The following is a 27,930-nucleotide window of genomic DNA, read 5'->3' on the forward strand; positions in this document are numbered from 1 at the left end:
CAAAATCACAAGAAATCTTGTTTCTTTAGGCATTCTATTCTTTACGTGTAGAGTTCTGTCTCTCTGTGAGCGAAGACCGATTACTAAATCAATGAAGGGGCAGAAATACGGGTCGGGGTTAAGGGGAGTGTCACAGGTGAGGGTCTTACTAGCTCCGCTGCTCGTACTGGTGTTAGCGGGTTCATTCCATTGGTCGGCGCTGGATACGGAGAACGAACGTTGGTGCATGCCGTCCTTACTGCCGAACGCCGTTCCGCCCGTCTGCAGGGATGTACTGCTGTTTGAGTGAGGAGCACCTGGGAAAAGAAGCACACGTATCTTTAAAAAAAGGACTATAGATTCCTGGACTCCCCCGTTAAACATTTTCTTATATCAAAAAAAAAACAAGAAGTCAGAGCGTCAATGTCATTTTGTGGAAGTCTTGCAATGCTTCTGTCGATTAAATTTACGCACATCTCTATGTTAAACAACTCGTGATAACGCGCGCGCACACACACACACACACACACACACACACACAGATCCTGTTCCCTCCGCCTTTGGCTCTAATTAGCCCTTAATTAACAAGATACACTCTGAACGCTAATTATCTCGCCTCATCCCTCTGACTGCCACATCGATCTCCACTGGCGTCAGCAGGCGTTCTCTCCCCGACATCCAATCAGGCAAGCCACAGACACCTTGCTCTCTTTACTAATTCATGGACTAGGCCGCGCTGCATGGGGTCCATCCTCCTGTTCGTTACTAAAACCCAATGATAGACTTCCAGTCACGCGAGTTTATTATTGCGAGCATTGAGGCGGTTTGATATTATACTAGCCATCTGAAAGGACCAATAACGTTAATGAGATATTCGTGGTTTAGGGCAATGGGACATACCTCTAATTTACACTTACAGGTATCACATCAAGACTTTTAATTCAGTAATTGTGAGAATATCAGTTTCTGATGGAAGTGACAATAACAGAAAATCTAGTGTGTGGGTAGTGTGTAAAGTAAACTAACCGGCACGGGTGCTTGTTAGGATAATATGTCCTACTCATTATCTAGAGTAATAAGTGTATCAAATTCACATAATCATGTCTAATTAGTATCAGTAATTATCTTGTTGGGCCCAGGAATATTAATCTTCAGGTCCCAGAGGGGAGGGAGCAGAATCACAGCAAGAATGGGAGCGAGAGCGAGGGAATCATGCTGAGGAGCGCCGACTAAATTAGCATTTCGAAATCAGAGCAGGAAGAGGGAGGGTAGAGGAGGGGGTGCAGAGCCGTGGAGTGGTATTCGGAGGAAAATGTGAAACTTTCTTTTAAAAAACTGAGGGAGTAGTGATGCTCATGACTCGGATAATGACAGCTGATTGTTTTATCATTAATATATTAAATTGTGGCCATGAGGTAATTATGAATTTGATTTTTAAAAATGTGCATAACTGTTATTTTTCATGAGATAAAATAAATAAGATTCCAAAGAATCCTAGTTGAAATCTTCTTGTCATGACAACTGGACTTGAATTTCTTCCCAAGACCACGTCCAGTTGCCATGACAAGAAGAGCTTGACAAGCATTCAATATGACCTGGATGACAGAGAACCTCCACAGTCAATATTCCAAAGATATTTTGATTTACCCTTTTTCTTCATTTCCTGCTCTTAAAGAATACAGTTGTAACCCACAATGTATGAAAGTTGACTCATGCCTTTTGAAGCAGGAGAAAAACTGATAGTTAATTATAAGGAAACTTCAACTGATGTTTAAAATTCAACAATCACATGTAATTGTCAAATTGGATGCTAATGATTGATGAATTATACATGGCTGTATCCATTAGTCCCCAGAGACCACTCCTGCATAAAGGCGAAGATAATGTAATTACAGGGGAGAAATAATCAGCTTGTGGCATTAAAAGAGCCATGCACTAACAGCTCCAGCCAGGCCTGACAGGTTTAAGCACAGGAGGCACAGGCACAAACGGTTCTGACATCTTAAGGGTCGTGAAATCAGATTTAATACTGGATGCTGCAGCGCTCAATGACCCCCAAGAGCATCAAACACAAACAAAGCAAAGATGTGGGCAAAATTACATTTGTTCAGAAGCTTAAAAAGTTGTTAATTGTGAAATTGATAACACTTCTCCATTGCATGTAAATTCAGCCATTTGTTTAGAAAAATAAAAAACATTTTTACAACCAGCAGGGAGAACCTTAGATAAGTAACTTCCTTAACTTACTAACAACCCCCTTTTTCTTCAGGACATTTTCCAGAATATGGCAGTAATTCCAAATTAATAGTCGTAATTGTGAAGCGCGATGAGAACTTTTAACATGAAGTAAATGTAAACTACCTGACCTTTACTTTCCCTTCTTATCATAGATTCTATAACTACTGTACTTATACAATCTTGTCTATAAGCTGTCGACAGCTAATTTCTTACATACATAAATGCATGTTAGAAATTAAAAAAAATTCTCAATCGTGAGAAGTACATTCCTATTTTTTACAATGAGGGAATCCTTACGTGTACGAAAAGAAAGAAGCCATACAGCGAGTTCTGCAGACTATCCAGGGTTGGGGCGTTAAGTAGAAGCGATGGATTAGCGGGAAGCAGCACTGCCTGGCTTTCCTTTTTCTCTTTAGGCCGGGCCGTCAGTAGGCTGATGAGCCATAACGAGGCCTGACCCCTCCGTGGAGTTGTTGCCATTATGTACAAGTACTGGGATAATGAAGCATTCATGCTAATGTGCAGCGGGCAGCACATCATCTGCTGCTGTGTAATCTAACACCATCATCTCAAACAATGCCCAAATGCCACCCCCCATACTGCAAATGCTGCTGCTAGCCTCCGCACTAGTCAAAGCCATATTTGTGCATTTTCCCGCTAACAAACAATCTATGTTATTCTGCAAACTTAATGTGTTCCATGATAGAGGGCACAATTATCCAATTTCCTTTATTTAATTTAACAGTCACGCAGCTAAATTTTTCGACACACTTTTTGCCTTTCATTAAACAGGGTTTCCGCTCACCAATATTCTAATAAGGAGAAAAAAAACAGCTATGACACAATAATATGTCAGATGATCTAATCACTGTTCATCATATGGTCCTTTACGGTGATCGGAGGTATGATACTGAGTGAAATTTAAATTTGCTTCTGACGTGCCGCTTTAAGAAACAATTTTGTCAGAAACCCGGTGTCCTATTTGTTTGTTAGAAGGCGATCTTGTCAGTATATTCTAAAATGCCCAAATCTGCCAAAACTTAAACTTGTTACAATAATATGTAAGAAAACCAGGAAGTATGGAAATGACATTTAGAGATGCGAGGTTCTCGTAGTTATTATTGTACACTCTAGATGCATTTAACATAGACAGAATCTAAACAAAGATCTTGGGTTTTTTTAATGATCCCTGCTATGCAAGTAACAGTTAATAAGGTATTTCTGCGTTTGCAACAATTTCTTTCTCCTCATTCTGTAAAGCAAAGTGCAGGACAAAGTACAAAGTTAAAAAAGACATATTTAGCTTTTCCCTTATAATGCAGACTCTGAATTCTTAAAAATCGAGAGCATTGCTGCTGAGAAAACTGAAAACTTCTTATTGGGTCTTCCTGCATGGGAAGTGATAATGCCAATTTAAATCATATTACATTACATTTTTTCAATTTCCCACTCGCAGATACTTGTGGTCATTACGCATTGTGTCCACAGGGTTTAATTTAAGAGAATGTTATTTATTATGGTGCTGAAATAACATTTAAAAAATAACAGCGCAACAGAGGTTCATAATCTATTAGGGGTTAGATTTTGGCATTTTGTATAGGTGCGGGTCGGGCACAAGCAGGTCAGTCTACGTGACGCAGGTTAAACAGACCGGTAGATTACAGTTGCAGACAATTATAGTGTGAAGTAAAGTGCTCTCCAAAAATCCCCACCTCCTGCACATGCATCTTTCTCCCCTACAGGATTGATTAAAAGTGACTGGGCCCATTAATACTTTAATACAATGTATCTGTCGCCGGTGACACGGCAGGATGCGTGTTAACAGGGGAGATCATATTTAAAACGGTTCCGCTCAGCGCTCCGCGAAGGAATTAAATCTGGCCGCTTGGCAAACTCATGGGCGCATGCGTCTCATTTACTCTCTGTCTTCTCAACCTCTTCTCTTCATCTCCCCCATCCACTCCACCCCTCCTTCTGCTCACCACTATTCCTCTTCCTCCAGTGATTATAAAGGTCTTTAGATCTAAGGAATGAATGAATTACCAAAGGCAAAGACAAGGCTTGTGATTTGGACGCCATGAATGAAAAATTACCCCTTTGTTCCCTTCATCAATTTCATGTCTATTGAAATCAAAATCCCAATCGCATAATCAGAAGAGGGTCCTCCACCCGCTGAGAGACCTGATGTGATTTGTAACCTTTCTTTTCCTAAGTGGAGATTAAGGCAAATCCCCCTTGCATTGTTCCCCGCTGCACAGATGGATGTTAACTGATAGTCTTACGAACGCTTCATCGACGAGTCTTTTGCAAGAAACACCAGGAGAAAACATTATTGTGTTAGAAAAAAGGGGAACTACTCCAAAAACTAACCAGTCTAATCTGACCTGTTTTCATGGATTTGTGTCCCCTCAGTCTCAGCTCAAGGTGAAAATGGACAGAGCAACACTGATGTCCTCTGTTTTGTAAACTCCTACATCTTCTCTGGGTTTGACTGATGAACATGTTCGGCGGCGGCAGCACCTTGGCTGGATGCAACTGTAACCTGCCCGGACAGTGCTAATGGTCCCTGGTGATCGGTCTATTGGACCCACACGCAGCCACTTTGGTTTTGCCTGATTGATGGATACACTCTACCGACGAAGGAACCCTCTTTCCTCAGAGGATCCCTGCGCTAATTAATATAAATTACTCTTAACACTAACCCCTAAATCCAGTCACTGGTTCCCCCGCCAGACCCCTCAGTAGCCTGCGGTGGCACCGCGCATTGGGTGAAGAGATCTATTTTTAAACTTCAAAAGGTAGATTTACCCCGGTATGACGCTCGGCATCTTACTTGTTTTTTTTTGGAGTTACTGTTGCGGTGACCGAGAGACATAATGGTATCAAACGAATAAAGTTCATCTTTTGGCAACAACTTCCTCAAATGGGGATATTACGTCCGAAAACTATTAAATTGCGGACTTAGCGGTTTTGAGGATTACTAGATTTCTCATAGACCATCATTAACTTATCATCGAATAAATTATGAGGCAGCTAATTTGCATCAATGATATGTATGGAAAGCACATAATTAACCTGTTGGGATCCATTTTTATGATAAATCACAAACAGTGCACAAAGACAATGAGTACATTATTAACAGACTCATTTGTTGATTATTAAATATTCAGCCTGTGATTTCTTCCTCAAAGTATCACACGAAAAACGTGTAAGAAAGCAAACAAAATAAGTTACAATTATACTTGCAGCTAGAACAGTTTACAACCAAGACTTTATTTCCAAATAAAAAAAAACGCTCATGTGGCTTAAAAAAAAAAAATCTTACAGACAACACACTTCATAATGTGATGTAATTATTCCTATTCTATTCAACTGTTTGAATCGCTGGTTTGGTTTGAAATAATTAATAATGATAATCTTAAATGAATCAGTCAAACTTTTAAGGCTGATTGCAACAAAAAAAGAAAAGAATGGATACAAAAAAATATAAAAGTTATTTGAAAAAAAAAGAACTTTAAAGTTAAGGCTTAAGCAAAAGCAGTTGCACAAGTGTTTACACTGTAAGCATTCATGCCAAAAAATGTTTATGGACATTGTTCCGTTCAGTCAATATTTAAATCCTCAGCATGGTAACGGACTTTAATCTGTTTCTTTTTCTTTTTTCTTGTAATAAGGCAGTTATTGGTACCTGAGTTTCCAATCCCCAACTGCAAAGTGCTTCGGTCCTTGGTCAGCCCGTTGGTTTTGGGACTGGCAGTGGGGGCAACGGTGGCCACTGCTCTGGGAGGTCTTTTTCCGGGAACCTTGACTGTCGTCCTCAGCAAGTCGATCTCTTTTCCGTGCACATTCTGCATGTAGTCCTGTGGGAAGTTAAATAAAAGAATCTGAGGTCAGAAATCCAACCTCAGATAAAAACTCCACTCGGGGAAGTGATTGCTTACATGATGGAGTGAACAAGGAATTATGGAAGAAAAACAAATTAAAAGGCTATTCAATTTCCATTAGTCAAAGACCATCTTTGACCTTTCACAGAGGTTGTGCCACAGAAGAAAAAATATCGTGAAGTCATTGTACATCACCTGAGCGTACGCTGTCTCTACGTACAGAAAGATGTGCGGCTTAATGACTATATACATTCTCATCGCCGTTCAGTTCGGCCATTTGATTTGGTTTAAAGCCACTACCAACTAAATGAGGGGAGCCAAAGCGAAAATCGTTGGGCTCAGCAGAAAAAGACCCAGAAAGAGGAAGGCTTGGCCTTTGCTGTCCCCCCACTGGTTCCTCTGCTTTATGACTGTGTCATAAAGCACTCATTTCTTTCCCAAGCCTCCTCACTAATTACCCAGTGAGCGCTCTCATTTCATTTTATTGCAGGAATTAACAGCCAGATCGAAGCGTGCAAAGCTATTAAGATGTGTGATTAAGCCACATTCAATTAGTTTCTACAAACAATTTAATTGATGTAGCAGATAGAATTAACAGAAGGTGATTGTGTGGATGGCTTGGCTGACTGTGAAATTAAAAGGTTCCCCTATTCCACTCTCAGTCTGCCTCCCTCCCACTTTCTTCTTACCCCTCTCCTATTCTCAATCTCTCTCATCCCCTCTCCTTTCCGTCTGCCTCTCTGCTCCGCTGCCTGAAATGGGCGCGAGCTGTACCACGCTAATGTAACCGTCTCCCCTATTTCACCTCTTTCTGTAAGTCAACAGATTCATAGATTCATAGATTGGCCCGATGACCTGTGATAGCCGTAATGATCGAAAGATAGCCTGCTCAGTCAATTACATCTGTCACCGCGGCGCAACCCTGCTCTACTAATAACTGCTTGTAAATTAAACAGCTAACGCACCGTCGGCGCAACGAGGACACGCACAAGGTTCACGTCTCGAACCGCCGCGCTCAAAGTTTGAGCTGTCTCATTAGACACAAGATGTTGCTAATATCTTGTAATTTACCACGCCGATTCATGAAAACGTCCTCATCACGCCCAGGGTTGGAGGAGTGAGTAAGACTGATGGGAGGAATCTAGAGGATTTTTGGAGAACGACAGGCATTTCTCTGTACGGCATCGGGCTTCAGAGCTGTCTGCTGCCAGCCAGCGGAGTGTTTAAGAGGTATTAGTGGCACAGCGGGATCCTGACAAAGATGGATGCGGGAGGCCGGTCAGGCTCTGCTGCCATGCAGTGAGAACCACTATAAATACGAGCCAGCGTGGAGTGCAGTGGGCACACAGCAGCACATCCATGTCTCCATTAGCCGGCACCACGGATTGACGCCGCGGGAGGGCCGAAATGACCACGAGGACACCCACTTTCTTAATACAGAAGCTTAATATACAGGAATGTTTTGGATAACCATTATATGGCAATTATGCTCAGGGAAATCCTGAACTAAGTGAGGTTGTAATCTACTGTGAGGGGACGGCGGTAGTACATGTAATCGCATCGAGAGATTGCTGCTCAGAAGTTGGAAAAAGTCCTTCATTAAAAACCTCCAGCGGTACTATTGAGTTCAAACCGGAGTGTAACAGACACGTACAGCCAACTGAAAAACAAATGGGTGCCGAAACGAGGATTGAGACTTACATGTAAACTGGGGTGGTAAGTGAGGACGCCATTATCACACAGTGTGACGTATTTCTTTTTCCATTCCTTATTGAGGGACTTGCCACTTCGTTTCAAAAGGATTCCCTGTAAGAAAAAAGGCGACACAGTGAGCAGATGTGCTTCTCGGAGCGGCATAATAGAAATTAAATACCATGAAAATGGTGCTTTTTCTATTACAAATTACAGAAATACAGTGAGTCTTTCTTTGCCCTGATTAATAGAGAACAGGGTTTTTGAAGTGGCAGCTATGGATCAGTCAGAAAGTAATTACGTGAAAATGAATATTGTCTAACTACCATTTCTTCTCTATCGTATATATCTATATTTTTATTTGTTATTTCTTCTTATTGTTATAATCATTATTTTATTTCATTTTAGTTGACGTGTGAACAAAGAAGTTCCTCTAACAGAGAGACCATGAAGAAGAAAGACAATCCAATTTGCAAGACCTCCTCCCTGCATTCATACACATAACACGGCGAACTCTGGAGGACCTTTCAATCCTGGTATTAGGGAGTGTGATCACCCCTCTTCAAAGCCCTCTTAGCTCCTTTTCTTTTTTACTTTATCTTTTGGGGGCCTTTTAGAGCTTTACATGGTTTCCTTATCTGTTGAGTGAATCCGCTGGTAAACAATACAGTTCCTCTGCTGGAGGTGACCAAACACTGCTGAGTGCAAGGGCCAGAAGGCTCTCTGAGGTTAAATAGTGAGGAGGGGCTTGCTTAATTAGGGGATTAAGCTGGGGCAATGTTTGTGCCTTTACAGCTCGGGCCTGACTGCGTGTGTGTGTGTGTGTTTGCTTGCCAGGCCCATACTTGAGGGTTTAATCCTAATTAACACATCAGGAAGAGATGGCCTTCTATGACCTGGGCACCAGGCTGTTTGCCGACAATCATCCTAATCCGGACCCTGAATCATCTGAGGGGGTGTAAACAGCGACTCTTGGTCCCATGCTGGGATTTGGGAGGTCCCATTTTATCAGTACATCCATACTTGGGCCTCACAATTTCAAATCTACTATCACTTCATTTGGGGCTGGCGACCTCCAATTTATTCTCCTCAGTTAAAAAAGCTCAGGGGAAGTAATTGTTTCGAACAGCTGTCATTACATTTATTATAAATTAATCTCTATATTATTCAGATTGCCTTCTGACCAGCCAATTTATGGATGAAAGAAGTCCACCTTCAGCCGAACCTTTCCAAAACTGTTTTTATTTTCTTGTCTCAATCTCACATCCAAACAAAAGATAAATACTGTGTTCACTCCAACACAACTCATGACCACAAAGTTTTCTGAAACTTCAGTGTCATGATTGCTGACCAACTAACCTTTTATAAACCTGACCTGGCCTAAGTGAAGCCAGATGAGTTGAGTTTGCTCGTACAGCATCGGAGAAAGTAGACACTAATTGAAAATAAAAGTTGCACAACTCCTTGTACAGGGTCTTTGGAGTAATCATGCATTCCATAGAGCATCTCTTACTGGAAGGTCTCTCCACAGAGGCTTTCAGCAGTTGCCGGTGATAAAGAAAAATAGCAACGTGTCTGGTCTTAAACCAACTCTAAACTGCCTATTCAAACACACTGCTCATTTCCTCCCTCGAGCTTCACTTGCTTCAATGCAAACTATTAATGCTTATTTACAAGACAGCCTCCCAAATAGCTCATACACATGGAAACAGTGGGATGTGGTTGACACAGATTAATAATCCGGGTTCTCCTGCGTTGTAAAATCCAAAACTATTTTACATTTAAATGCTGTGCAAATGCCTCAGTGCAACATCTCGTGTCAGAATACATTAAGATGATACTTTGTTGATCCCCATTGGGGACATTTGAGATTAAAGTTCATACAAACTCGGTTAATCTGCATTAAAATACAAACCTCCTCGGCCTAACATTATATGATTTAGAATGAAAAACCTTTCATTCTCTAAATGTGGTAATATATTATAGAGTATGATGAAGTTCATTCTTGCCCTATTGTAGTTGCACTAATATAACAGCATTATTAAGAGTCATGTTAACGGAATTCCTATCTTAAAAATGTAGAAAATTAACAATTAAGATGTTGAAATTATGCAATTATGCAATTATGTTGACTACTTAATAAATTGTTCATCAATCATATTCTCGAGAAAGTTTTTATTGATTCTTTGGAAGATTTTTAAGGAAAAAAAAAAAACCATGTCCTTCAATCAATAGTTGCCGACTGTCAGGACTCCTCTCAATTTAGTCAATATAAGAATTGTAAATAATTTAAAATGACTCTAATCATACAGAGTAATTGATCAGGCCACAAAGCCTCTGGTGATTTTATATTCCATGTTCTACAAACAAATATGCTGTTCATTTGATGGTCTTACTGGAGCATACATAAATCTATAGATGTAATCAGTGCACTGCTTCATATATTTTAACAACACTGTGAAGCAGATCAATAAAGATACCAGGACAATAATGTGAAAATCTTTAAACCTGCAGACACACATTTTCCATTTGTTTTTCTCTGAGTATCTCCAATTTATGGCTGTCATGTATATGTCATAATCCAAGTCACTTTCAGTGATGACAACCCTCAGTCATGGAACAAATAGAATTGTTGTATTGTTATCACGTCGTGAGCTCTTTGTACAACCCCTCGGACAGTGATCGCATCAAAAGGCAGCCCTTGGCTACCTTAAACACACACACACACACACTCACACATACACACACACACACATGTCTGTATAACATACAGAAACAGCCCTGTTGTCAGAAGCTCTCTCTGTGTCCACACAATTGTCATATCTTCATTGAGGAGATGGTGTCTTTCACTTCTTTTGTCGGAGCACCAACAGAAAAGCCTGCCACTGCAGCTGACTGATAGGACAGCCCTTTGTGACAGGCCAGGAGAGGAGGAAATAAAGCAAGTGTGAGTGTGTGTGTGTGTGTGTGTGTGTGTTTATTTATTTATTTTTATTTTATTCTTTTTTTCGGGGGGTTCGACAAGAATACACTAGAACCCCCCTTAGCAGGTCATTACCCTTAAACACAATTTTTATAGATGGGGAGAGTGGGTGGGGCACAGTGTGTAATTTGGCCCAATAGGGTCAGGGGAGGGGTCACTATGCTCACATTGACACTTTGATCTCTTTCAAATATGCATTTGACTGGCCTGGTAATCTGCTAGCCACGCAAGTGCCTCCTCCACCCCTTTACATAAACCTTTGTAGATAAAAGCTGCCGTGATACTTAAAAAAGGAGATCCCTAATAATGTAAAGAATGAGGACAGTTTACACCTAAGATTGCTCAGAGGGGGATTCTTCTAAAATGAAAAACAACACCTTGTTTACCTCGAAAAACTAGACTGGTCAGGAATTGACACTGATCTTGACAAAATCCAAGTGGTTTCCCGAGACTGAATAAAAATACCTAATTTGCTGGATTAAGTATTGAAAAGTTTTTCATCAAATTCTCAATATGATGTACAAGAAACTTCCAGTTAAGGCTCATTTAAAATGATGAAAACAAAAGTGTTCCTTACTCATTCAATCAAAGGAATGCTCACGTCAAGTGAATGACGAGCCTCAAAAATGTCATTGATGGCATCGATCGGACCAAATTCTCAGCAAACAATTTGAAAAGGAAATGAGGTTCAGATTTCTCGACACTATTATCCAGATGAGGAATCACTGATATCGAAAATTCTTGATCATTTCAAGCCATTCTACATCGTACTAAATCAGATCATTAAACAACCATTGAGAGAAATAGTTAGCATGACTATTTTCAAAGAAGAAACTCTTCATTCAAATATCAAGGAGTATCAATATATTATCAATATTACACTGAAACTTTCCAAGAAAAAACCAACAGGGAAATAACAAAAACTCATTTAAACTAAATGTGTAAATATTAAATTTCATAATCACTAGTACAAATAAATATTATTTTACTATTTCATCATTGTAAACCACGTTGCATTTAAAATACACACAATGGTTTTCAGTGCTACCTCATGTCACGTCTACATTTTCAATCAAAACCATCAAGCCAACATGACTCGAATGGATTATGAACAAAGCAACAAAATGACATAAAATCTATAGCTTGATCATTAGATATGAGGCTTGGATTAAAAAAAAACAAACAAACTTGAGTACGGTTACAAATGATTACAAGATGTGTTTACACTGCTGTAAACGCTGTCATCGTTTAAGCTATATTCGGTTGCCATCTAGTGGTCACACTGACACAATTTCTCTTTATATAATGCATTGTACTGCCAATCAAATAGTTACTAATACAAGTGTGGGGTCATACTTACCGAGACAATTAAGGAAAATTGTAATAGATAAAGGAGGAACACTGTGCTCACCTGTTTGATAGGAATGGCTCTTCCACTGCCTATGCTGTCTGTTTTACTCTCAATGCTCTTTGCTTGTTCACTGGCTTTCCGTGACTGCAAGAAAACAAGAAATTCAGTCAGAGGCTGAAGCGAAACACGGTTTAAGGTGTAGAGTGGGAGTCGTGGGAGTTTGTGTGTATGCGATGAAACGTGTGTGCGGTTGTGTGGTAGTGTTGAGAAGGTTTTTGCGGAGGTTTTTTTTTTTTGTGGAGACGTTGCAAAACAAAAGTCTCAAAAGAAGCTTGAAATTAAATAGACAAGCAGACCAGCAGAACAAACAGCAGTAACATTGACGTGCAAGTTTAAAAATAAAAATTAAAAAGAGAGACCAAACCAAGACCACAATAGACACATCTCAACACCGAGGAGACCAAGGACGACCACACATTGAGTCATGACTCAGCCCTGAAACCCTTTGCGTGATCCTTCCCTCTGAGTTCCAAATCGGGCCCTTAATGGACCTGCGGACCAACTGATGCTATACCAAGTGTAGGAACGGCTGTGCCAGTACTATGGCACTCATAGTGGTTTTCACAGCATATTAAATAGGTTAAGATACAAAGCAGGTTAAGAGGAAGAGAAGGAAAAATGATTATTTTACAGGAAACTTAAGAACAAGAAGCTTCCTCTACCTTGGACCTGTAAAACCTAGAGGAACATAAAAATAATTGTTCACACATGTCAAACAGTTTGAATGTATTTTTAGAAATACATTAAGATTAAGTGTCTGGTTGTACCTGGAAAGGAAAAAAACACATTCAAACAATAAATATAACATTGTAAGAAAAACATATTCAAAAACAATGCCCCCACCCAAACACAAAGAGACGAGGCACAAGTAGGGACAGACACAAGGGTGTATGGTCTCACTCAGAACATGAGGAATGTCCAGTCATCAATGGAGAGAGGTAGAGTTTGAGTTCAAGTAAACCAACTCTGCTTTATATTTTTTCCAACATTTTATTTTTTTTAAGATGACTTGTTTAGCTTCTATACAGACACCATACAAAGCAAGTCACAATTTCACTTCAAAATATTCAACAGATTGAGCCAAACATTGCAGTTCCCACAAAATATAGGATGGACAATAAAGGCATTATTTCATATATTCCTTATATGTATGTACTTTTTATAGAGTACCATTGTAAATAAAATACAATACAAGATATACAGCAGTCTATATTTTCATCAATCGTTTCATGATAGAAAAGCGATTATGCAAGAGTTCATAATCTCTGTACCAAACCTTGACGGAGAAAGAATAAGAAGTATAATAAAAGCTTTCAAAAATAAAATAAAATAAATAAATAAATAAAAAAACAACTGATATATTCAAAAATAAATGATGTCAAATAAATACAATGAAAACAAATGTTAAGTTTAACTACATTCATACAAGTCGGTGCAACCCAGTGTCATTTGTTCGCAACTCTCAGGTTAATATCTCTCGGTAACACCCTGACTCTAATTTTATGAAGGCCTTCATAAAACTCCCCAGATCTACTCTAATCTGACAATCCGTCCAAGATATGACATAATTATCACATATTCAGTTGCATTCAATGGTTCCATACTCCCTAGGAAACAAGAAGGAATCAAATAAACGGATCAAACGAATGTAGGACAATCTAAAAAAGGAAGAACAAAAACAACTTGGCACCTTGAGTCCTTGAGTCCTCATTTATGGCAAAAGGCAGTGCGATGTCATGTAAGGAAGGTTGTGTCCTTTGGGTGGCTGGATAACAGTTCCAAGAGTGACTTGACTGTACAGCGTATTTTTGTATGGGGTGTTTGAATGGGGTAGTGGGGCAAGAGTGGATGGGGCATTTCCAGAAGAGTCCCTACAGTCTGTCTGACTTTGTGATATCTGACAGTCTACACTGAGTGCACACGCACACACAAATGGACTTGGCGTTCGCAAAGTCCTATAGTTTCTGTTTAGTGTAACTTCTACGCATTACCCTGTGTGCAAGAAAGCACAGAGGATAAAGCAGCGACAAGCCGCAAGTCCACAATCTCTAATCTCCTCTCTATCGGGATTGGCAAAGCTGGGGGACTCGTTCTTTTTTTTTTTTTTTCACTTTATTTTTTTAACGTTCATGCTCTTCTAATTCGGAAGGAGTTGGAAAGCCCTTTTTGTTGAAGAAAGGTTGGAAACAGAAGCACAAATCTGCAAATATCGAGAAACAATGTGAAATGGTTATTTTATTTAGTTTTTGAAATTTTTGCAAATGTTTTGCTTATAATTGAATATCCAGTCACAAAAGAAGGGACTGAAAACGTGACGAAAAACACCAAATGACAAACATTTATAAATGCCTTTCATGATTTTGAATGGATGAATGGGCCGATGCTAAGTATTAAAAAATGTTTGGATATTCTACTAAATCTTCTAGTGTGCTTTTCAACACAAAAAAAAGAGACGGCCTGAGACAACAAGGAATCACAGACAAACTACGAAACAAATTGTTTTAAGTTATTGAGCATGGAAGCACTAGGAAAGATTAATGTGTGCTGTGCTGACACCTAGTGGTCAAATACAGCCATGATTAAAAAATGGCTTGAAATGATTGTGAAAAAGTTGAAACTGACGAGAAAGGGCAGTGAAAAGGAGTGACAAAATCTTTAAATGGAACATTTTTACTTCTAACTGCTAACAAAAGAAAAACTGATAAATTTCGCATTCATCGATTCACTTACTTAACAGTGAATTTAAACTAGTCGTTTTTCTTAACCTGCCGTCACATCCAATATCGGCCAAAAAATGTGATTAGATTTTTAGTCTGTTAACCAATGGAACCGGAGGGTGCAAAGAGTTTTTCTTTCAAGAGTCCCGATGCGAAGTGCCATGCACGTCACGTCTGACACAGATTTTAAATCTGATTTCATTAAGGCATTTTTTTTTTTTTTTTCCAAATTTTGCGCTTTCTTTAAAACCCAAAATCAAGATAAAGTGAACTATGTAAAATCTTCAGGTGAAGGCTTGGTATCAACTAGTGACTGGCAAGATTTTTAGAGGACTTGAAGTCTTTCACACACGTTCGATTTTTATTCTTTTAATGACAAACTAAGCCAGGAAAGGAGATTCCTTCAATTATTTGTAAAATGACAGAGTCAGCACTGCAAGTCTTTCTCTCCTTAGCCCATCACACTCTTGATGAAATGTCGCCCCCTTAACTCTCCGTCACCTCCTCCTCCTCCTCTTCCTCCTCCAACTCTTTTATTGCCTCACCCCACCCCCCCCTCCTCCCACCCTTCGCTCGCTGCTCCTCAGAAGGTCATGAGCTGAAACTCCCGTTCGGCTTGCCACTCCGGCACCCACACTGGGTAGGTGGCGTGCTTCGGCATCTCCATGACGCGGACTGGGAGAGGCTCATTTCTCTGGTGGACATGGTTAGTCACTACCTAGCAGGGGGAAGGGAGACAACAAGGGGAGCTAGCAGAGAGGCTGTACTACTCGGATGCCACAAAGCGTGCGGCTCCCACAGCAGCTGGGGTAACATGGTGAATGTAACAGGAGAAATATAGGAGGGGGAGTAGAGAGGAATTGGGGGGGGGGGGGGTTAGTAAGATAAAGATGAAGGACAGAGAGAAAGAGAAAGAGGAAAGAGTGACAGTAGGGAGAGGAGGGATATTGAAAGGTAGGGAAGGGTAGTAGATGTATCATGGAAAAGTTAGGTTAAAGGAATAATCTCATATAGCCTGACATCTATCTCATAAAGCTCACAAAATTTGGCTGAAAAAATAACTGTTCTGGACTATAAAATCCTATTTAACCCAATTTGTACTGAAAGTTTCCATCCCTGTTTTTTTTTTTTTTTTTTTTTTTTTTTTGAAGTGTAATGTCGATAGATCTCAGCTTAAAGAGGCAGGGGTCTGGCTATCTGAGATTGGAAAAAGGCTTGGCACCAGAGAAGGCTTGTGTAAGTGGGAAAAGAGAGGAGGAAAGTGTAGACTGGGTGGAAGAGGAGGGAGGAGGCTACAATTAAAAAGACAAGCTAAGGGTGGCTAAGGAAATTAGAGTGGTTAGTGCACATAAATGCTGGAGAGTAGAGCAAAGGGCAAATAAGACAGGACATGGGGTAAAGAGAAGGCAGACAGGGGTAAGAATTCTGGTTTGATAGTGAATCTAAGTGGGCTAGAAGAGGTGTAAGTATGGGGGGGGGGTCATCAAGTCATATTCAGCTAGATGTTAGCAGCTGGGAGGAAGATACAAGCAGGGCTCTCTTAAGTTAAGGTGAAAGGGGGTGCCGGGATGAGCAGCATTTCAAAGTCTGGCTTAAGTCAGGCTCAAACTTAGTTTTACTTGGTCAGGCAGGAGAAGTGGCATTACGTTGCTGCTGTCTCTCTGCATTTGGGGTATCATTGTAAAATAAAGCATCTAATAAAAGCAGAAAGAGGGGGGGAGGAGGTCAGCTGTTTAGACAGTGCGGGTTTCTTTATGGATGAAAGAAACTTAATCCATATGTGCTAACTACATCCAATTAGAAAAAGACGAAAGAGTTTTTCCACAGTGCTTATTATTGACATTTGCTTTGTAAAAATGATTTTTGGGGAATTAATACACTCTGAGTTTTAGCCATTTTCTGTTCGCCCATTGTGCTGTGAGAGCAAGATGCTGTTTTTTGCCTGCATAGGAGGCAGGAGAGGTGGCTTCGATACATTGCAAGTTACCTGTCTCCCCCTCGTGGACAAAGTATGCTTGGCAACATGCCCTCTAGTAGTGTGTGTGGGTGTTGCTTTGCATCAGCTGTCGCATACTTACTGTGAAAATGTTGGAGCGGCGCTTTGACTGCTTGCGGATGGGCGTGGGCGTGTTGGAGGCAGCGATGGTCTCAATGCGCATCTCCCGCTGACTTATGCTGGGGGTGGAGGGTACAGAGGAAGAGTAGTCGCTGAATGCGCACCCACCATTGGCCGCCTGGGGAGGGAGAGAGAGATTAAGAAGAACCGACAAAATCAGAGGAAAGAGGGAGAGAGGGACTGAAAGTGAAGCGCGTAACACAGAAAGAGTGAAGATGGAAGAGCAGGTCAAGGCCATTCCTGTGCTGATAACTGTAGCAATGAATATATGTTGTTGCATTCTTGTTTGGTTATTTACATTATAAGTAGATAAAGAAGCCAGCGACACGTCGACTCGTACCTGGTTAATATGAACAGAGGGGATTGACGCAGCGGGGACCGATGAGTGGCTGGGAGAGTTCGGGAGAGATTTGCATGGACCGATAGAGAGCTGCTGCTTTTTCCTCATGGCCACAACCTTCTGAGCAACTGTAGGACACAGAGGCAAAGAAACAAGAACAGATTGCTTGTTCATACTTTGTAATATTAGACATTTGAATTTAGAAACCAATGTCTGTCTATCTTTAGGCTACGGATATACAACATACTTAGTGATATCGGGTGAAAACACAGCGTCTGCTTGTTATTCAATCATATCGCATTATGGAAAATAATGGTAAAGAAAAACAGGAAAAGACAATAGGGTTCAGAAACATTTGCAGCATCTCAACAATAAAAGTAGTATGTGTTCAGAAAAGATGGAAAAGATTTTGAAGAAACGTCTGGTTTAACGCCTGAAGCATGTCACCTGCACATTCGGTTGCAATACATAATCTGGGTCTGCGTGTGCAGCTCAAAATACTGTACTTACACATTTATATGGTATTTTGTGGTCAGAGGACATTGAATCAATAAACCTGATCTAATATTAGAATCAAACCACAGGGGTTGTGATTACTTGGAGGAGATAGTGTAAGGTGGTACTAAGTTGGTTCCAGTTTGATGCCTTGTAGCCGAGGCTCTGGAAATTAGAGCTGAAAGGCCTGTATAAGTATGTTAACTTTCATTGTTTAGAATATGATTTGGGAGGTTTGTTTGTGCAATGTGCAAAATTTGTTTATGGCAACCAGTTATAAGTAAACTGGGGCAAAAGTCTCTGATACCTCATTTTCCAGTATCAGTGACCAAAAAAATTGGGGAATATTGGAAAAAAAAAAAAAAACTTTGGCCATTTATTTTCCAATCAGGTGGAAAGCAATATATTGCAAATTCCAAGAATAAAAGGTTCCTCCCATGCCAAAGAAATCTGTCGTTAAAGATGATACTTGCATTTATATCTTGCATGATTTCCTGAGCCACTGCTGTATGGCGTTTATCAAATAAAACTACTAAGATTACCTTACAGAGCTGATTCTGCATGCATTCGGTAGATTTTTTCATTTAAATGACAGCACTCTCGAATGCGAGTTTAGGGGTTGCAGTAAGAGAAACGTAAGGGCGGCATTAAGAGCTGCATTAGCGCAAAGGGAAAGAGATGATTTGAAGTCGCAGTGACAGCTGAAACCGTAAGGCCCGGCTCCTTGCAGCATGAAGAACGCGGAAAGAAGGCAAAGAAAAGACAGAGCGAATTCTACAAACAGCCCACAACCCTTCATCACTTTTAATTACTTCAAATCTGCCTTCAGGAAGCAATTAAGGCATGGATGAAACATAACATGCTTGTGCATCAGTAGTCAATGAAATGCAAAACGAACATTGTGTTTCAAACTCAGACGTTTTGTAAAAGGGATGACAGGCTGGATGAAAGGAGCTGCAGCTTTAAGGGATAATGTGGAGGATTTAAACCGTCCAACTTTCCAAACAACATCTTTATCCATGGTTTTAAGGAACACGATTTCCTGGACAAATTGAGCTTTTGTGAAACACATTAAGTTTCTAGTATGGGGTGTTGCTAATTTGTAGGTAATTATCTTGGTTTGGAGCGTCATTACAGACAATTGTTACGGAAAATTCCTACTGTGCGGTTCAACTTAAGTGAGACAGCAAAAGGACTACCAAGATAATTTTGGGCATCTGATTCTCCGAGGTATATCTTGGGCAAAGACTAGAACACTGAGCAGGTAGGAGGAAATGAGCAGGTTAATTGCAATAATGGAAAAGCAACAGAAAGCCGTTATGGTAAAAGTGGGTTTTGCAAAAATCAATGAATGAATGACCAAAATGATAACTGTGGGACTTGGAGATAATGTTTGATGATAATGAAGCATTTTTAGCATGGAGGGGCGGTCAAATATTTCTTGTGTAATTCATGCATAGCATAAACTTTAACATTTGGACTGGTTATAATAACAATATCCACTGGTTTCTGGAATATTCAAATTTGGAAAAAAAAAAATCAAGTTAAAATAACTGCATTTTAGGACTTCATACTTGTGGCACTATTGGTAATTGTGTGTCCACGATGGAATCGATAAAACATGTATTTTATAGCTCTGCTGCCACCATCAAGGAATTTCTGTCATTAAAACATATTTATGGATCAAAAAACAATGTTTCATTAGGACATGATTCATGTCACGTCTTTATAGAGGCAGTACATGGTCAGAGGAAAGTTGTAAATACTTTTCAAGTTCATCTCATGTTTGGTCAAAGTTTGACATTTCCTGTTGCTTCTTCTGCAAATACAATTATAGGTCACTGGGAGACAGTGACATTAAAATGTCCGCCTTCGAAATAATTGAGATTAGGCAAAAGTAAAACGATGGATAAATAAATAGCATTGGTACCATAAGATAATGTGTCTTGTTAGTTAAGTGGAACCTTTCCTGTCTAACACATGTCTACTTTCAGTCCCCCCTCTCACCATCCTGGAAGACTCTCTCCACATTCAGACCGTAGGTGGAGCAAGTCTCATAATACGTGCAGCGCTTCAGGTCATTCGACAACTTTCTAGCCCGTGAATCATCGATCACTCTGGGGTTGGCAGCACTGATTGCATCTAAGAGGAAAGGGAAACAAAATAAAGTGAGTCTTTTTTTTTTTTTTCTCAAATCAATCAACATATTTCAGAAAGAGATAACATCCTGTGCAAAGCACAGCGATAATCGCGCCTTAGTGAAATCATAAGGCTATGTATTTTAGTAAAAGCTTAATTATTTTCTGAGTCAAAGAGAAATCTTTTACTAACAAAGACACCGTCTAACCTATGTTAGTAAAACAAGAGTAAACATTCATATAACACCACACTCTTCCAGCAATCATATTTGGTAAATGTAAAGATGCATTTTTCATTGTGCAAACACTGCGAGGATCCACAATGAAAGAAGCAATAACGTGTAAGAACTTTGTATCAGGTGAAGGCCAAGCACCTTGTGTTCCGACGAGGACCATCGGGACCTCAGCTGTGTTCCTATAGCTGGATAGGCGCAGAAAGTAATTGTAGACTGTCTGGAAGCTGATCTCATCCTCCAGGCTAAAGACGAAAACCACCGCATCCACCCAGGCAGCAAACTGAAAAAGGAGCAGATGCAGATGGCAAATTGAAGAACAGAAAAAAAAAAAAATCTGCTTAATGATAGCAAGGGATTGACATTTAAAAGAACCATTTCTTCCTGTCAGGAAATGTGCTGAGCCTGGACATTTGTGAGCTTTTATGTGACGTTACTTCACATCGATGTTTGAAATCAGCTATGCAGAAGAATGCGATGTCTGTGCAGAGTTTGAAACTAGGTGATTGTTCAGGAATTTTTGTCCTTGGGCAAAAAGCTACAAAAGAAAAAAAAAAAAAAATGAATAAATAAAAAAAGAAATGAGCAACCTTAGCAATTGTAAAATGGCCCTCAAGGACCTCAAAACTTCACAAAATTAGAAAAAAATTGAGCGAGGATTGTGTCCACAGGAGTTAAAATCAGCAAAGTTGTGGATCAAAAAAGATTGATTTGCCATAATTGTTAAAAAAAAAAAAAAAAAAAAAAAAGATCAATCAAAGCTTTCAAAAAATGGTTTCATTTTGAATTCCACTCAAGACAAATGAATGACTTTTGTGTGGTTGTCTTTTGGGTGTGCAGACCTGAAAGCGGATAGCCTGTATCAAGTAAGACTTTTAGAAATAAGTAAATTTCAGAGAGGCAACCGGTAGTGTTAAACTATGAATTCATCAATGTTGGTATAGGAAAAAGAGGAAAAATACATTTTTGAAAGGCATGCGGTCATGAACAGTATAAATTATCAATCAGAATCACTATGCCTTCATTGAGATTATGTTGCTGTTCAACATCACAGCAATATAATAACAGGTATGGAAACAACATTTTTATTAATTTATTTAAATCAGTTAGTTGGAGTCTTTTAACCCTCTCAGGCTCAAATTAAGTTGTAGTTGCAGGAAAAATCTGATATTTGGCTGTCGCAAATCTGCAACATCTGCCTGGAGAAGGTTAAATAGAAGCTGATTTTAATTGCAGTGACCTTTTTTTAATACCAGGCATAAATAAAAAATAAATCATTTATTGATAGGAAGTTTTTGCTTTTCCCCTTAGAACATATTTGAAATGCATCTTCCATCTGTGCTGCAGGCAATCTTTTGAATTAAAATCTAGCAAGCGAACAGTAGGGGGCAGTGAAGCGACACACGAAAAAAAAACTTCATCACGAAGACCTAGACGTCACAAGAAAACGCTGACCGAGTCCTCATCAGTTTTATGTAACCCAACTGCTGTTATGTCTTCATATTTGCTGCATCACACAGATTCATTGCTCGGTTTTGCCGTCAAACAGCAACAAGACGTTTCTTTCAGAGCAACTCAATTTTGATCATTTAACATCTATTGCAAGAGAGAGGCTAAGTCTAGCCAATGAACCAACAACGGAGTGGTAACTATCCCCTTGTACTTGCCCGCTGCTTCATTCATCTTTCACATGTTGTCCAGACCCCTGCAGGGAATGAATGGCAAATCAAGCCTTGAAGCCACGATTCGACTCAGCCTCAAGTGAGGAGGAACATAATGTAGGCCTTTAATTATGCGACTAATTATACAGGCAGCTGACAACTGAGTTGATTTAATTCCTATTCCCAATCTTATACGCCATAATATAGGTATACATCAGAATTTAGCCAAGGTATCCATAACTAATAAAATCACATGGCAAACTCACACAGAGCTTATATAAAATGGGACACAATTATGTGACAAGAGGGAGGTTTTTTGAATGTGCAAGCAAGTATTTTTGTTCGGTCATGTCTCCTCATTGCTTATTACATCGTTTGTGGTTCCTTCCTTTAACTTAACTGCTTGTAAATCGATAATTTATCTACTTATTAATCTGTCTTGTTCTTTGGCATCATTTGAACTATGAATATTTGAAAACAGCACCTTCGTCTTCGTAAGACCACAGTGATCTGTGTTTATTTTACCAACCACCTGAATAAAGTATTTTACGTTAACAACGGTCATCAGAAATACCAGTGAAAATATTTAACACGGATTGAAAGAAAAAAAAAAAAGAATAATACTTTTTATGTATATTGGATGATTTCAGGCATTTCTTCTGTGTAAGTTTTGCTATGATGTTCTGTGTTCATTCCATCAGTAGTTGTGTGAACAATAAAAGACAATAAAGTATATAAATAGATACATAATCGACATTCAGATGCGGACAAGTAAAAATCTCCTATGGGTCTTTCATGCAGCATTACTTGCTGTTTACTTTCAGACTCATTGGAAAATGTCCTGAATAAAAGTGACATAGATGACCTTTGATTATAAAATAAAAAGCAAGGAATCACCTTGAAGATTCCTTGTAAGAAACTGGTTAAAAATGATGAGAAATTACCCGAATACTTGTGAGACATTACTAAAGAATGAAATTGCTTGAAATAAAAGTGGAATTAGACTTAATGGCTTGAAAAACATTATTTGCATTTATTTAGCTGATTGGTGAGTTTCCTCATCACAGGTGACTTAGTAATATATTCGGATATTTAAAAGGAAACTGAAACTCGTGATGTATCTCAGACATTGTATCATATAAATGCAAATGTTCTGCTTGACTGTTTGGCCTTAGTACAGCCCAGGATAGATGAAGCATAAGAAAGCATAACAGCGAGAGCGATGCTCATTCGGGTCAAGGAAGAGATAGAAAAAAACCCTCAGGAAACACTGGAAAACTCATGACTGTTCTTTGATTACGCAAAGTGGAATTATTGGAACGCACTTATTACAAAACCCTGTGGAAAAGCAAACAATAGTGCAATCGGAATATCAATAGCAATTTCTCTTAACAAGGTTTGGTAAAGAACAATTTGGAGGATATGGCGGCTCCATTACACTTTACATTTCGCACGCCTATAAGCCGATTAGCAGCTGTCTTGTCCCTTTGATCACGAAAAGGATTTTGGCTTTGGCTTGCTTAATGATCTGTTGATGCCCAGTTAGTGCTTTTGGAAGAACAACCACAGAGCAGGTTTACGCCGCTGCACTGATATAACGGTCTTTTGAGTTCACCGCCTCACTAATTAGCCTAACTGTTTGGTGTTGTGGTCAGTGCTTTGGATTTTTTTGCACCCCACGGACCCGGGTTCAATACCGGAGTGGGGTGACCGCCGTGTCCTTCGCAACAATTTGTCTCTTAACACTCCCCGCCGACTTGACGCGTCGAAGGGTGAGAGGATTCGGCACGCCTACCTGCAGTTCTGGAGGACCCCCTTCATCTCTGATCAGCAGAAGGTAGCTCTGTCCATCCACAACTATTTCTTTCTTGAACCGTCCACCTGAAGAAGAGACATTTGTTCAAAGAACAAAAACATTGTGTTATAAGAAAGCTACATTTCACACTGTTATTCTTTAGTAACCACCATGAAGACCCCTTGGTAGCAAAATACCGCAAACTCCCCAGTCCGTCATAATACAACATAAATAAACCGAATTCAGGATCACAACCCCAGTATCATTTTGAGTCATAAAAGTTTGGTGACGTGTGATTTTAAGTCAAGTTTCTCGATATGGGATTTGCTGAAATGTAGTTTTAGAACAATGTATGCGCAGGAAAACAGGTACTTGCATAGCTGCTGAGGGAACGTGTTCAGCACACATGTCACTGCACAGCAACACGTCCTCAAAAGGCCAAACATTCTCTTTGTTACAATATGTCAAAGATTTACTAACTCACCCTTTTAAAAAAATGTACCAACTATGCAAGTAATGATAAGACAAGAGGAAAGAGAGTAAAAGAACTAAAGAGCAGTCATAAAAGTGTTGATTCTCAACTATGGAACTGGAGTGCTCCAGGCTAAACCGGGTCCACAGAATGGTAATAGAGCTAAATAGACCAGCCCTGTGAGTCCTACGTTTCTCATTGTATACTTAATTTAATTTTTCATACAAATACATATTCCTTGCTTCTAGCAAAGCTGGCGACAGATAAAGAAAGGACCAATGGGAGAAGGAAAGAGAGTTATTTTTTGCACTTAATTTCAACAGGTTGTGTAAAAAAAAAAATACAGAAAAAGAAAAGAAAGCCCCAAAGCGGGGTGATGTGAGGCTGGTGCTTTCCCTGGAAGTGAGAACATTGCCTTATGAATACCAATATGCCTTGAATGTGAGATGACAAATATGAATTATGCAGGATAAAATTTAGAAAAAGGTCCAGTAACGATCATGATCGAAAATGTTGGCAAAGATGTGGAATTGCAGACAAATAAACACGTTATTATTGTTTAATTTTCTCATCCGTGGGAATTTTTGAAAAGGGGTCTGTTGATCAAAAAAATAAACAAATAAACAATACAGCTAATCATTCAGATCAACCAGCATTATACAGATCCCACATTACAGAAAAGCTGCAAGGGCCATGTCACAAACCGTTATTTCTAATCGGTGATATCATGTTTCAGCAAGCAATACATATCCACTTGAGCCAAATTTTCACCCAGTGAAACCTATTTTAGCCTGTTTTGCAAATAGGGGATTTTTCTCAGCTTTCACAGAGATTTTCAAATCTTGCATTGCCGGTTGTGTAACAAAGAGATATCCATGTACGACCAGCTCGCATTTTTTTTCTCTCTTTCTGAAGACAGAGCTTTACAGAGTGAGGGTTTACACAGAAGCTATGTGCCTATGTTAAGGTTAAAAAGCAAAAGTTCTCATCACACATTGAGAAAGACTTGATCAGAAAAATGCAGACAATGAAGGATTTATGAGCCAGCCAAATTTGTAAGATGCCAGGCATAGCCATCATGTGCCCTAACAGATCAGAGAATGTAATAAGAATCTGTGATAAAGGCATACAAAGAGAAAAAAAAAAAACGCTCTAATGGAATTTGAAATCAGCATCTCTGTTACATAATCATCTAGGATACTGTTGTCTTTATTTAGAGCCGGACCGATACAACTCAACCTCAAAAACGAGCCTTTACGTGATGAACACACGTAATCCAGTTGTCTGCAATGTAATTGAAAGTAATTGGGAATTCTTTGAAACTTGTTCTCTAACCTCACATGAAACATGGCCACTAGTATCCTTGCAGGCCGCCAACAGAGAAATGGTAACTTGGTAGGCATCGTTAACACACAGTGAGCATTTTCTGCTTACATGGAGGCTTAGACCTTGACACACAGCCACAATCCAACAGAGCTCCATCCGGTGTTGCTATAGCAACACACCCCAGTACCTTTTTTCAGATATCATAGCAAAAAGCCCAGGAACAGTCACCACTGAACCCTTTTCTGCCGGGCAATGCCTCTCTGATACGTTCAAATTTCCAAAGCAATAGGAAGAGAAAAAAAAACGAAGCAGCTGCTAATCATGGTGTGTGTGTGTGTTCCTTGATGCAAACACACACACACATGCTGCTGTGGACATGTTTCCCTGATAACAGCAAAGTCCCTTTTTTTTTTTCCAATTTCTCAAGGACTCATTAACTTATAAGGATTCTTCTCCTTTGGTGCAATAAAATGCCAAAAACTAATTACGATTCTTGCACCTCATCCTCATAATTATTGCATTATAATAAAGCCCTGCAAAACCATCAGAGATTAACAGTTAATTTTAGATTTGGCAACATCTTTGTGGATTTCTGTGAGGTGAATACTTCACCTTATAGGCCAGGGGGGGGCAATCTCATTACGATCTCGCAGATCTTATTCTATAACCTTGTTGGGTGAAACGGAATAGCATAGGATCCTTCGGTGGGAGACAGGACCTCCATGTCAAAGGGATTATGCAAGCGGAGGTGTTCACTATTAAAAATTAATCGACAGCAGTAGCCTCTGCAGGATGGTTAATGAACAATTTAAAGGCATTGTACCATTACACATTTGTCGCCAACAATAGTTTAAAAAAAAGGCCATATTTACAAGCAAGTCCACTTTGTAAAATTTTAATCATTTCAGGCGCTTAAGAAAGGCGCATGCTGTTCATTATGCTCATAAATAGAACACCCCTTAAATACCACTTTCTAATGTTTCCATGTGCCTAATCCGCTCAATCCAGCTGTGAGCTATAAAGCTAACATCAAGCCAGCAAGATTCAAACAGGCTGGGACTCAAATAGACTTACAGAGTGCGATGCGGATTGGAGCTTTATTTAGCATGGCGGTGCACCTCTGTTTTAGCAGCATCCTGTATGAAACATTCATACACTTTTTGTCATAAATAGGAGATTTTTTGTGTAGTTTTTGCCATTTTGTTAATTTCAATTGATTTAATATCAACCTTGGAGGAGTCTTAAATACTTCTAATTCTCAGGTTTTTCTATGTTGTTGTCTGTAGTGCTTATTAAAAGTTGAATGTTTGTGACAGCACTGCCGTTTCTTGTTTAAGTGATGAAGTGTAAGTGGCGGTTTTTATTTTTCTTAGTGATGATAGAAAACAATGGGACAGCAAGTTAGTACTTTCATAACTCACTGCCACTGTATCAGACGATCATTTGGCATGAAGGACATGATGGAACACATTTTCTTGGGCAAAATAACCTCGAGCTAATAATATAGGCAGTAATTCTCATAACACGGCCACCAAGTCCCAAAATATGTGATGCACTGATAAATTCTCTGCTCTCTGAAAACAGGTGAATGGAATGTTGAAGTAACTCATGTTATAATCAAATTCAGTTCATGAACCTACACACTTAAAAAAAAAAAAAGAAGTAAAATTAGACCGCATTCTCTGTTTTGCTCTGTAGTCCTTTGCTTTGATTCAGAGTGGTTTGCTGAATTATACATAGAGATTGATAGAAACTTTGTGGCCTAATGGAGTGAAAAAAATGTAATTAAATTATGGGTTAGTCATTCGCTTTCAAGACACATTGGGAGTAACATAGCCAATTTCAAATCCCTGTTTTATCCAGGAGCCTGATTAGATCCAAAATGACATTTTGTTAAAAACAGTGAGCCAGCATTCATGTTAACTTTTTATCATTCCCCTTATATTCTTTTGCATTGATTGATCTTCACAGTGTAGTACTCAGTACGTTAGGCTTGAAGTAACTGCACAGTATGATACCTACATGCTTCATTAGGCTGAGGCATTATGTTTAACTGTCTTACATTTTTACGTTCACGTCATATCTTACCTTCAGGAGACTCTTCCTGCACGTATGTGCCTGTCAAGTACCGATGAACCAAAGCAGACTTCCCACTGGATAGATTTCCCACAATGCCCTGCGAAACCAAGAGCGCAATTTATAGGTTATAAAACTCTAAAAAAAAAAAAAAACAGGGCAAACTTTCCTTACACAGACTGTGCATCCAAGTTGAAATTCCAGTGACAGGCCTGGTTTTATCTCATTATGAACTAATAACATTCATACAACTGACATCTAAATAAAACAAAACCCATCAACAGCAATAAAATCTGGAAAACAAATAGATTGTGAGGAAATCATAGCAAATATTTGAAGGATGTTCAAAGAACTTCATTCAGAACAATAAAATA

The 27,930-nt window shown here is 39.4% G+C and overlaps 1 protein-coding gene across 2 annotated transcripts in view; it reads right to left on the reverse strand.

Annotated features, from left to right (window-relative positions):
- The window catches only part of agap3 (ArfGAP with GTPase domain, ankyrin repeat and PH domain 3), a 72,194-nt gene that overhangs the window by 30,780 nt on the left and 13,484 nt on the right, over nucleotides 1-27,930 (reverse strand). For both annotated transcript variants that reach the window (XM_086172050.1, XM_086172049.1), the window contains exons 3-12: nucleotides 27,569-27,656; nucleotides 23,683-23,768; nucleotides 20,368-20,509; nucleotides 19,863-19,997; nucleotides 17,361-17,488; nucleotides 16,983-17,138; nucleotides 12,188-12,271; nucleotides 7,803-7,907; nucleotides 5,906-6,077; nucleotides 150-296 (exon numbers count right to left, since the gene is read on the reverse strand). In XM_086172050.1, the coding sequence (XP_086028176.1) occupies nucleotides 150-296; nucleotides 5,906-6,077; nucleotides 7,803-7,907; nucleotides 12,188-12,271; nucleotides 16,983-17,138; nucleotides 17,361-17,488; nucleotides 19,863-19,997; nucleotides 20,368-20,509; nucleotides 23,683-23,768; nucleotides 27,569-27,656 (1,243 nt within the window). The remainder of the gene's footprint in view (nucleotides 1-149; nucleotides 297-5,905; nucleotides 6,078-7,802; nucleotides 7,908-12,187; nucleotides 12,272-16,982; nucleotides 17,139-17,360; nucleotides 17,489-19,862; nucleotides 19,998-20,367; nucleotides 20,510-23,682; nucleotides 23,769-27,568; nucleotides 27,657-27,930) is intronic.

The sequence above is a fragment of the Fistularia commersonii genome, chromosome 25, assembly GCF_037954325.1.
Source record: "Fistularia commersonii isolate RoL2024-O1a breed Wild chromosome 25, RoL_Fcom_v1.0, whole genome shotgun sequence".
Taxonomy (NCBI): domain Eukaryota; kingdom Metazoa; phylum Chordata; class Actinopteri; order Syngnathiformes; family Fistulariidae; genus Fistularia; species Fistularia commersonii.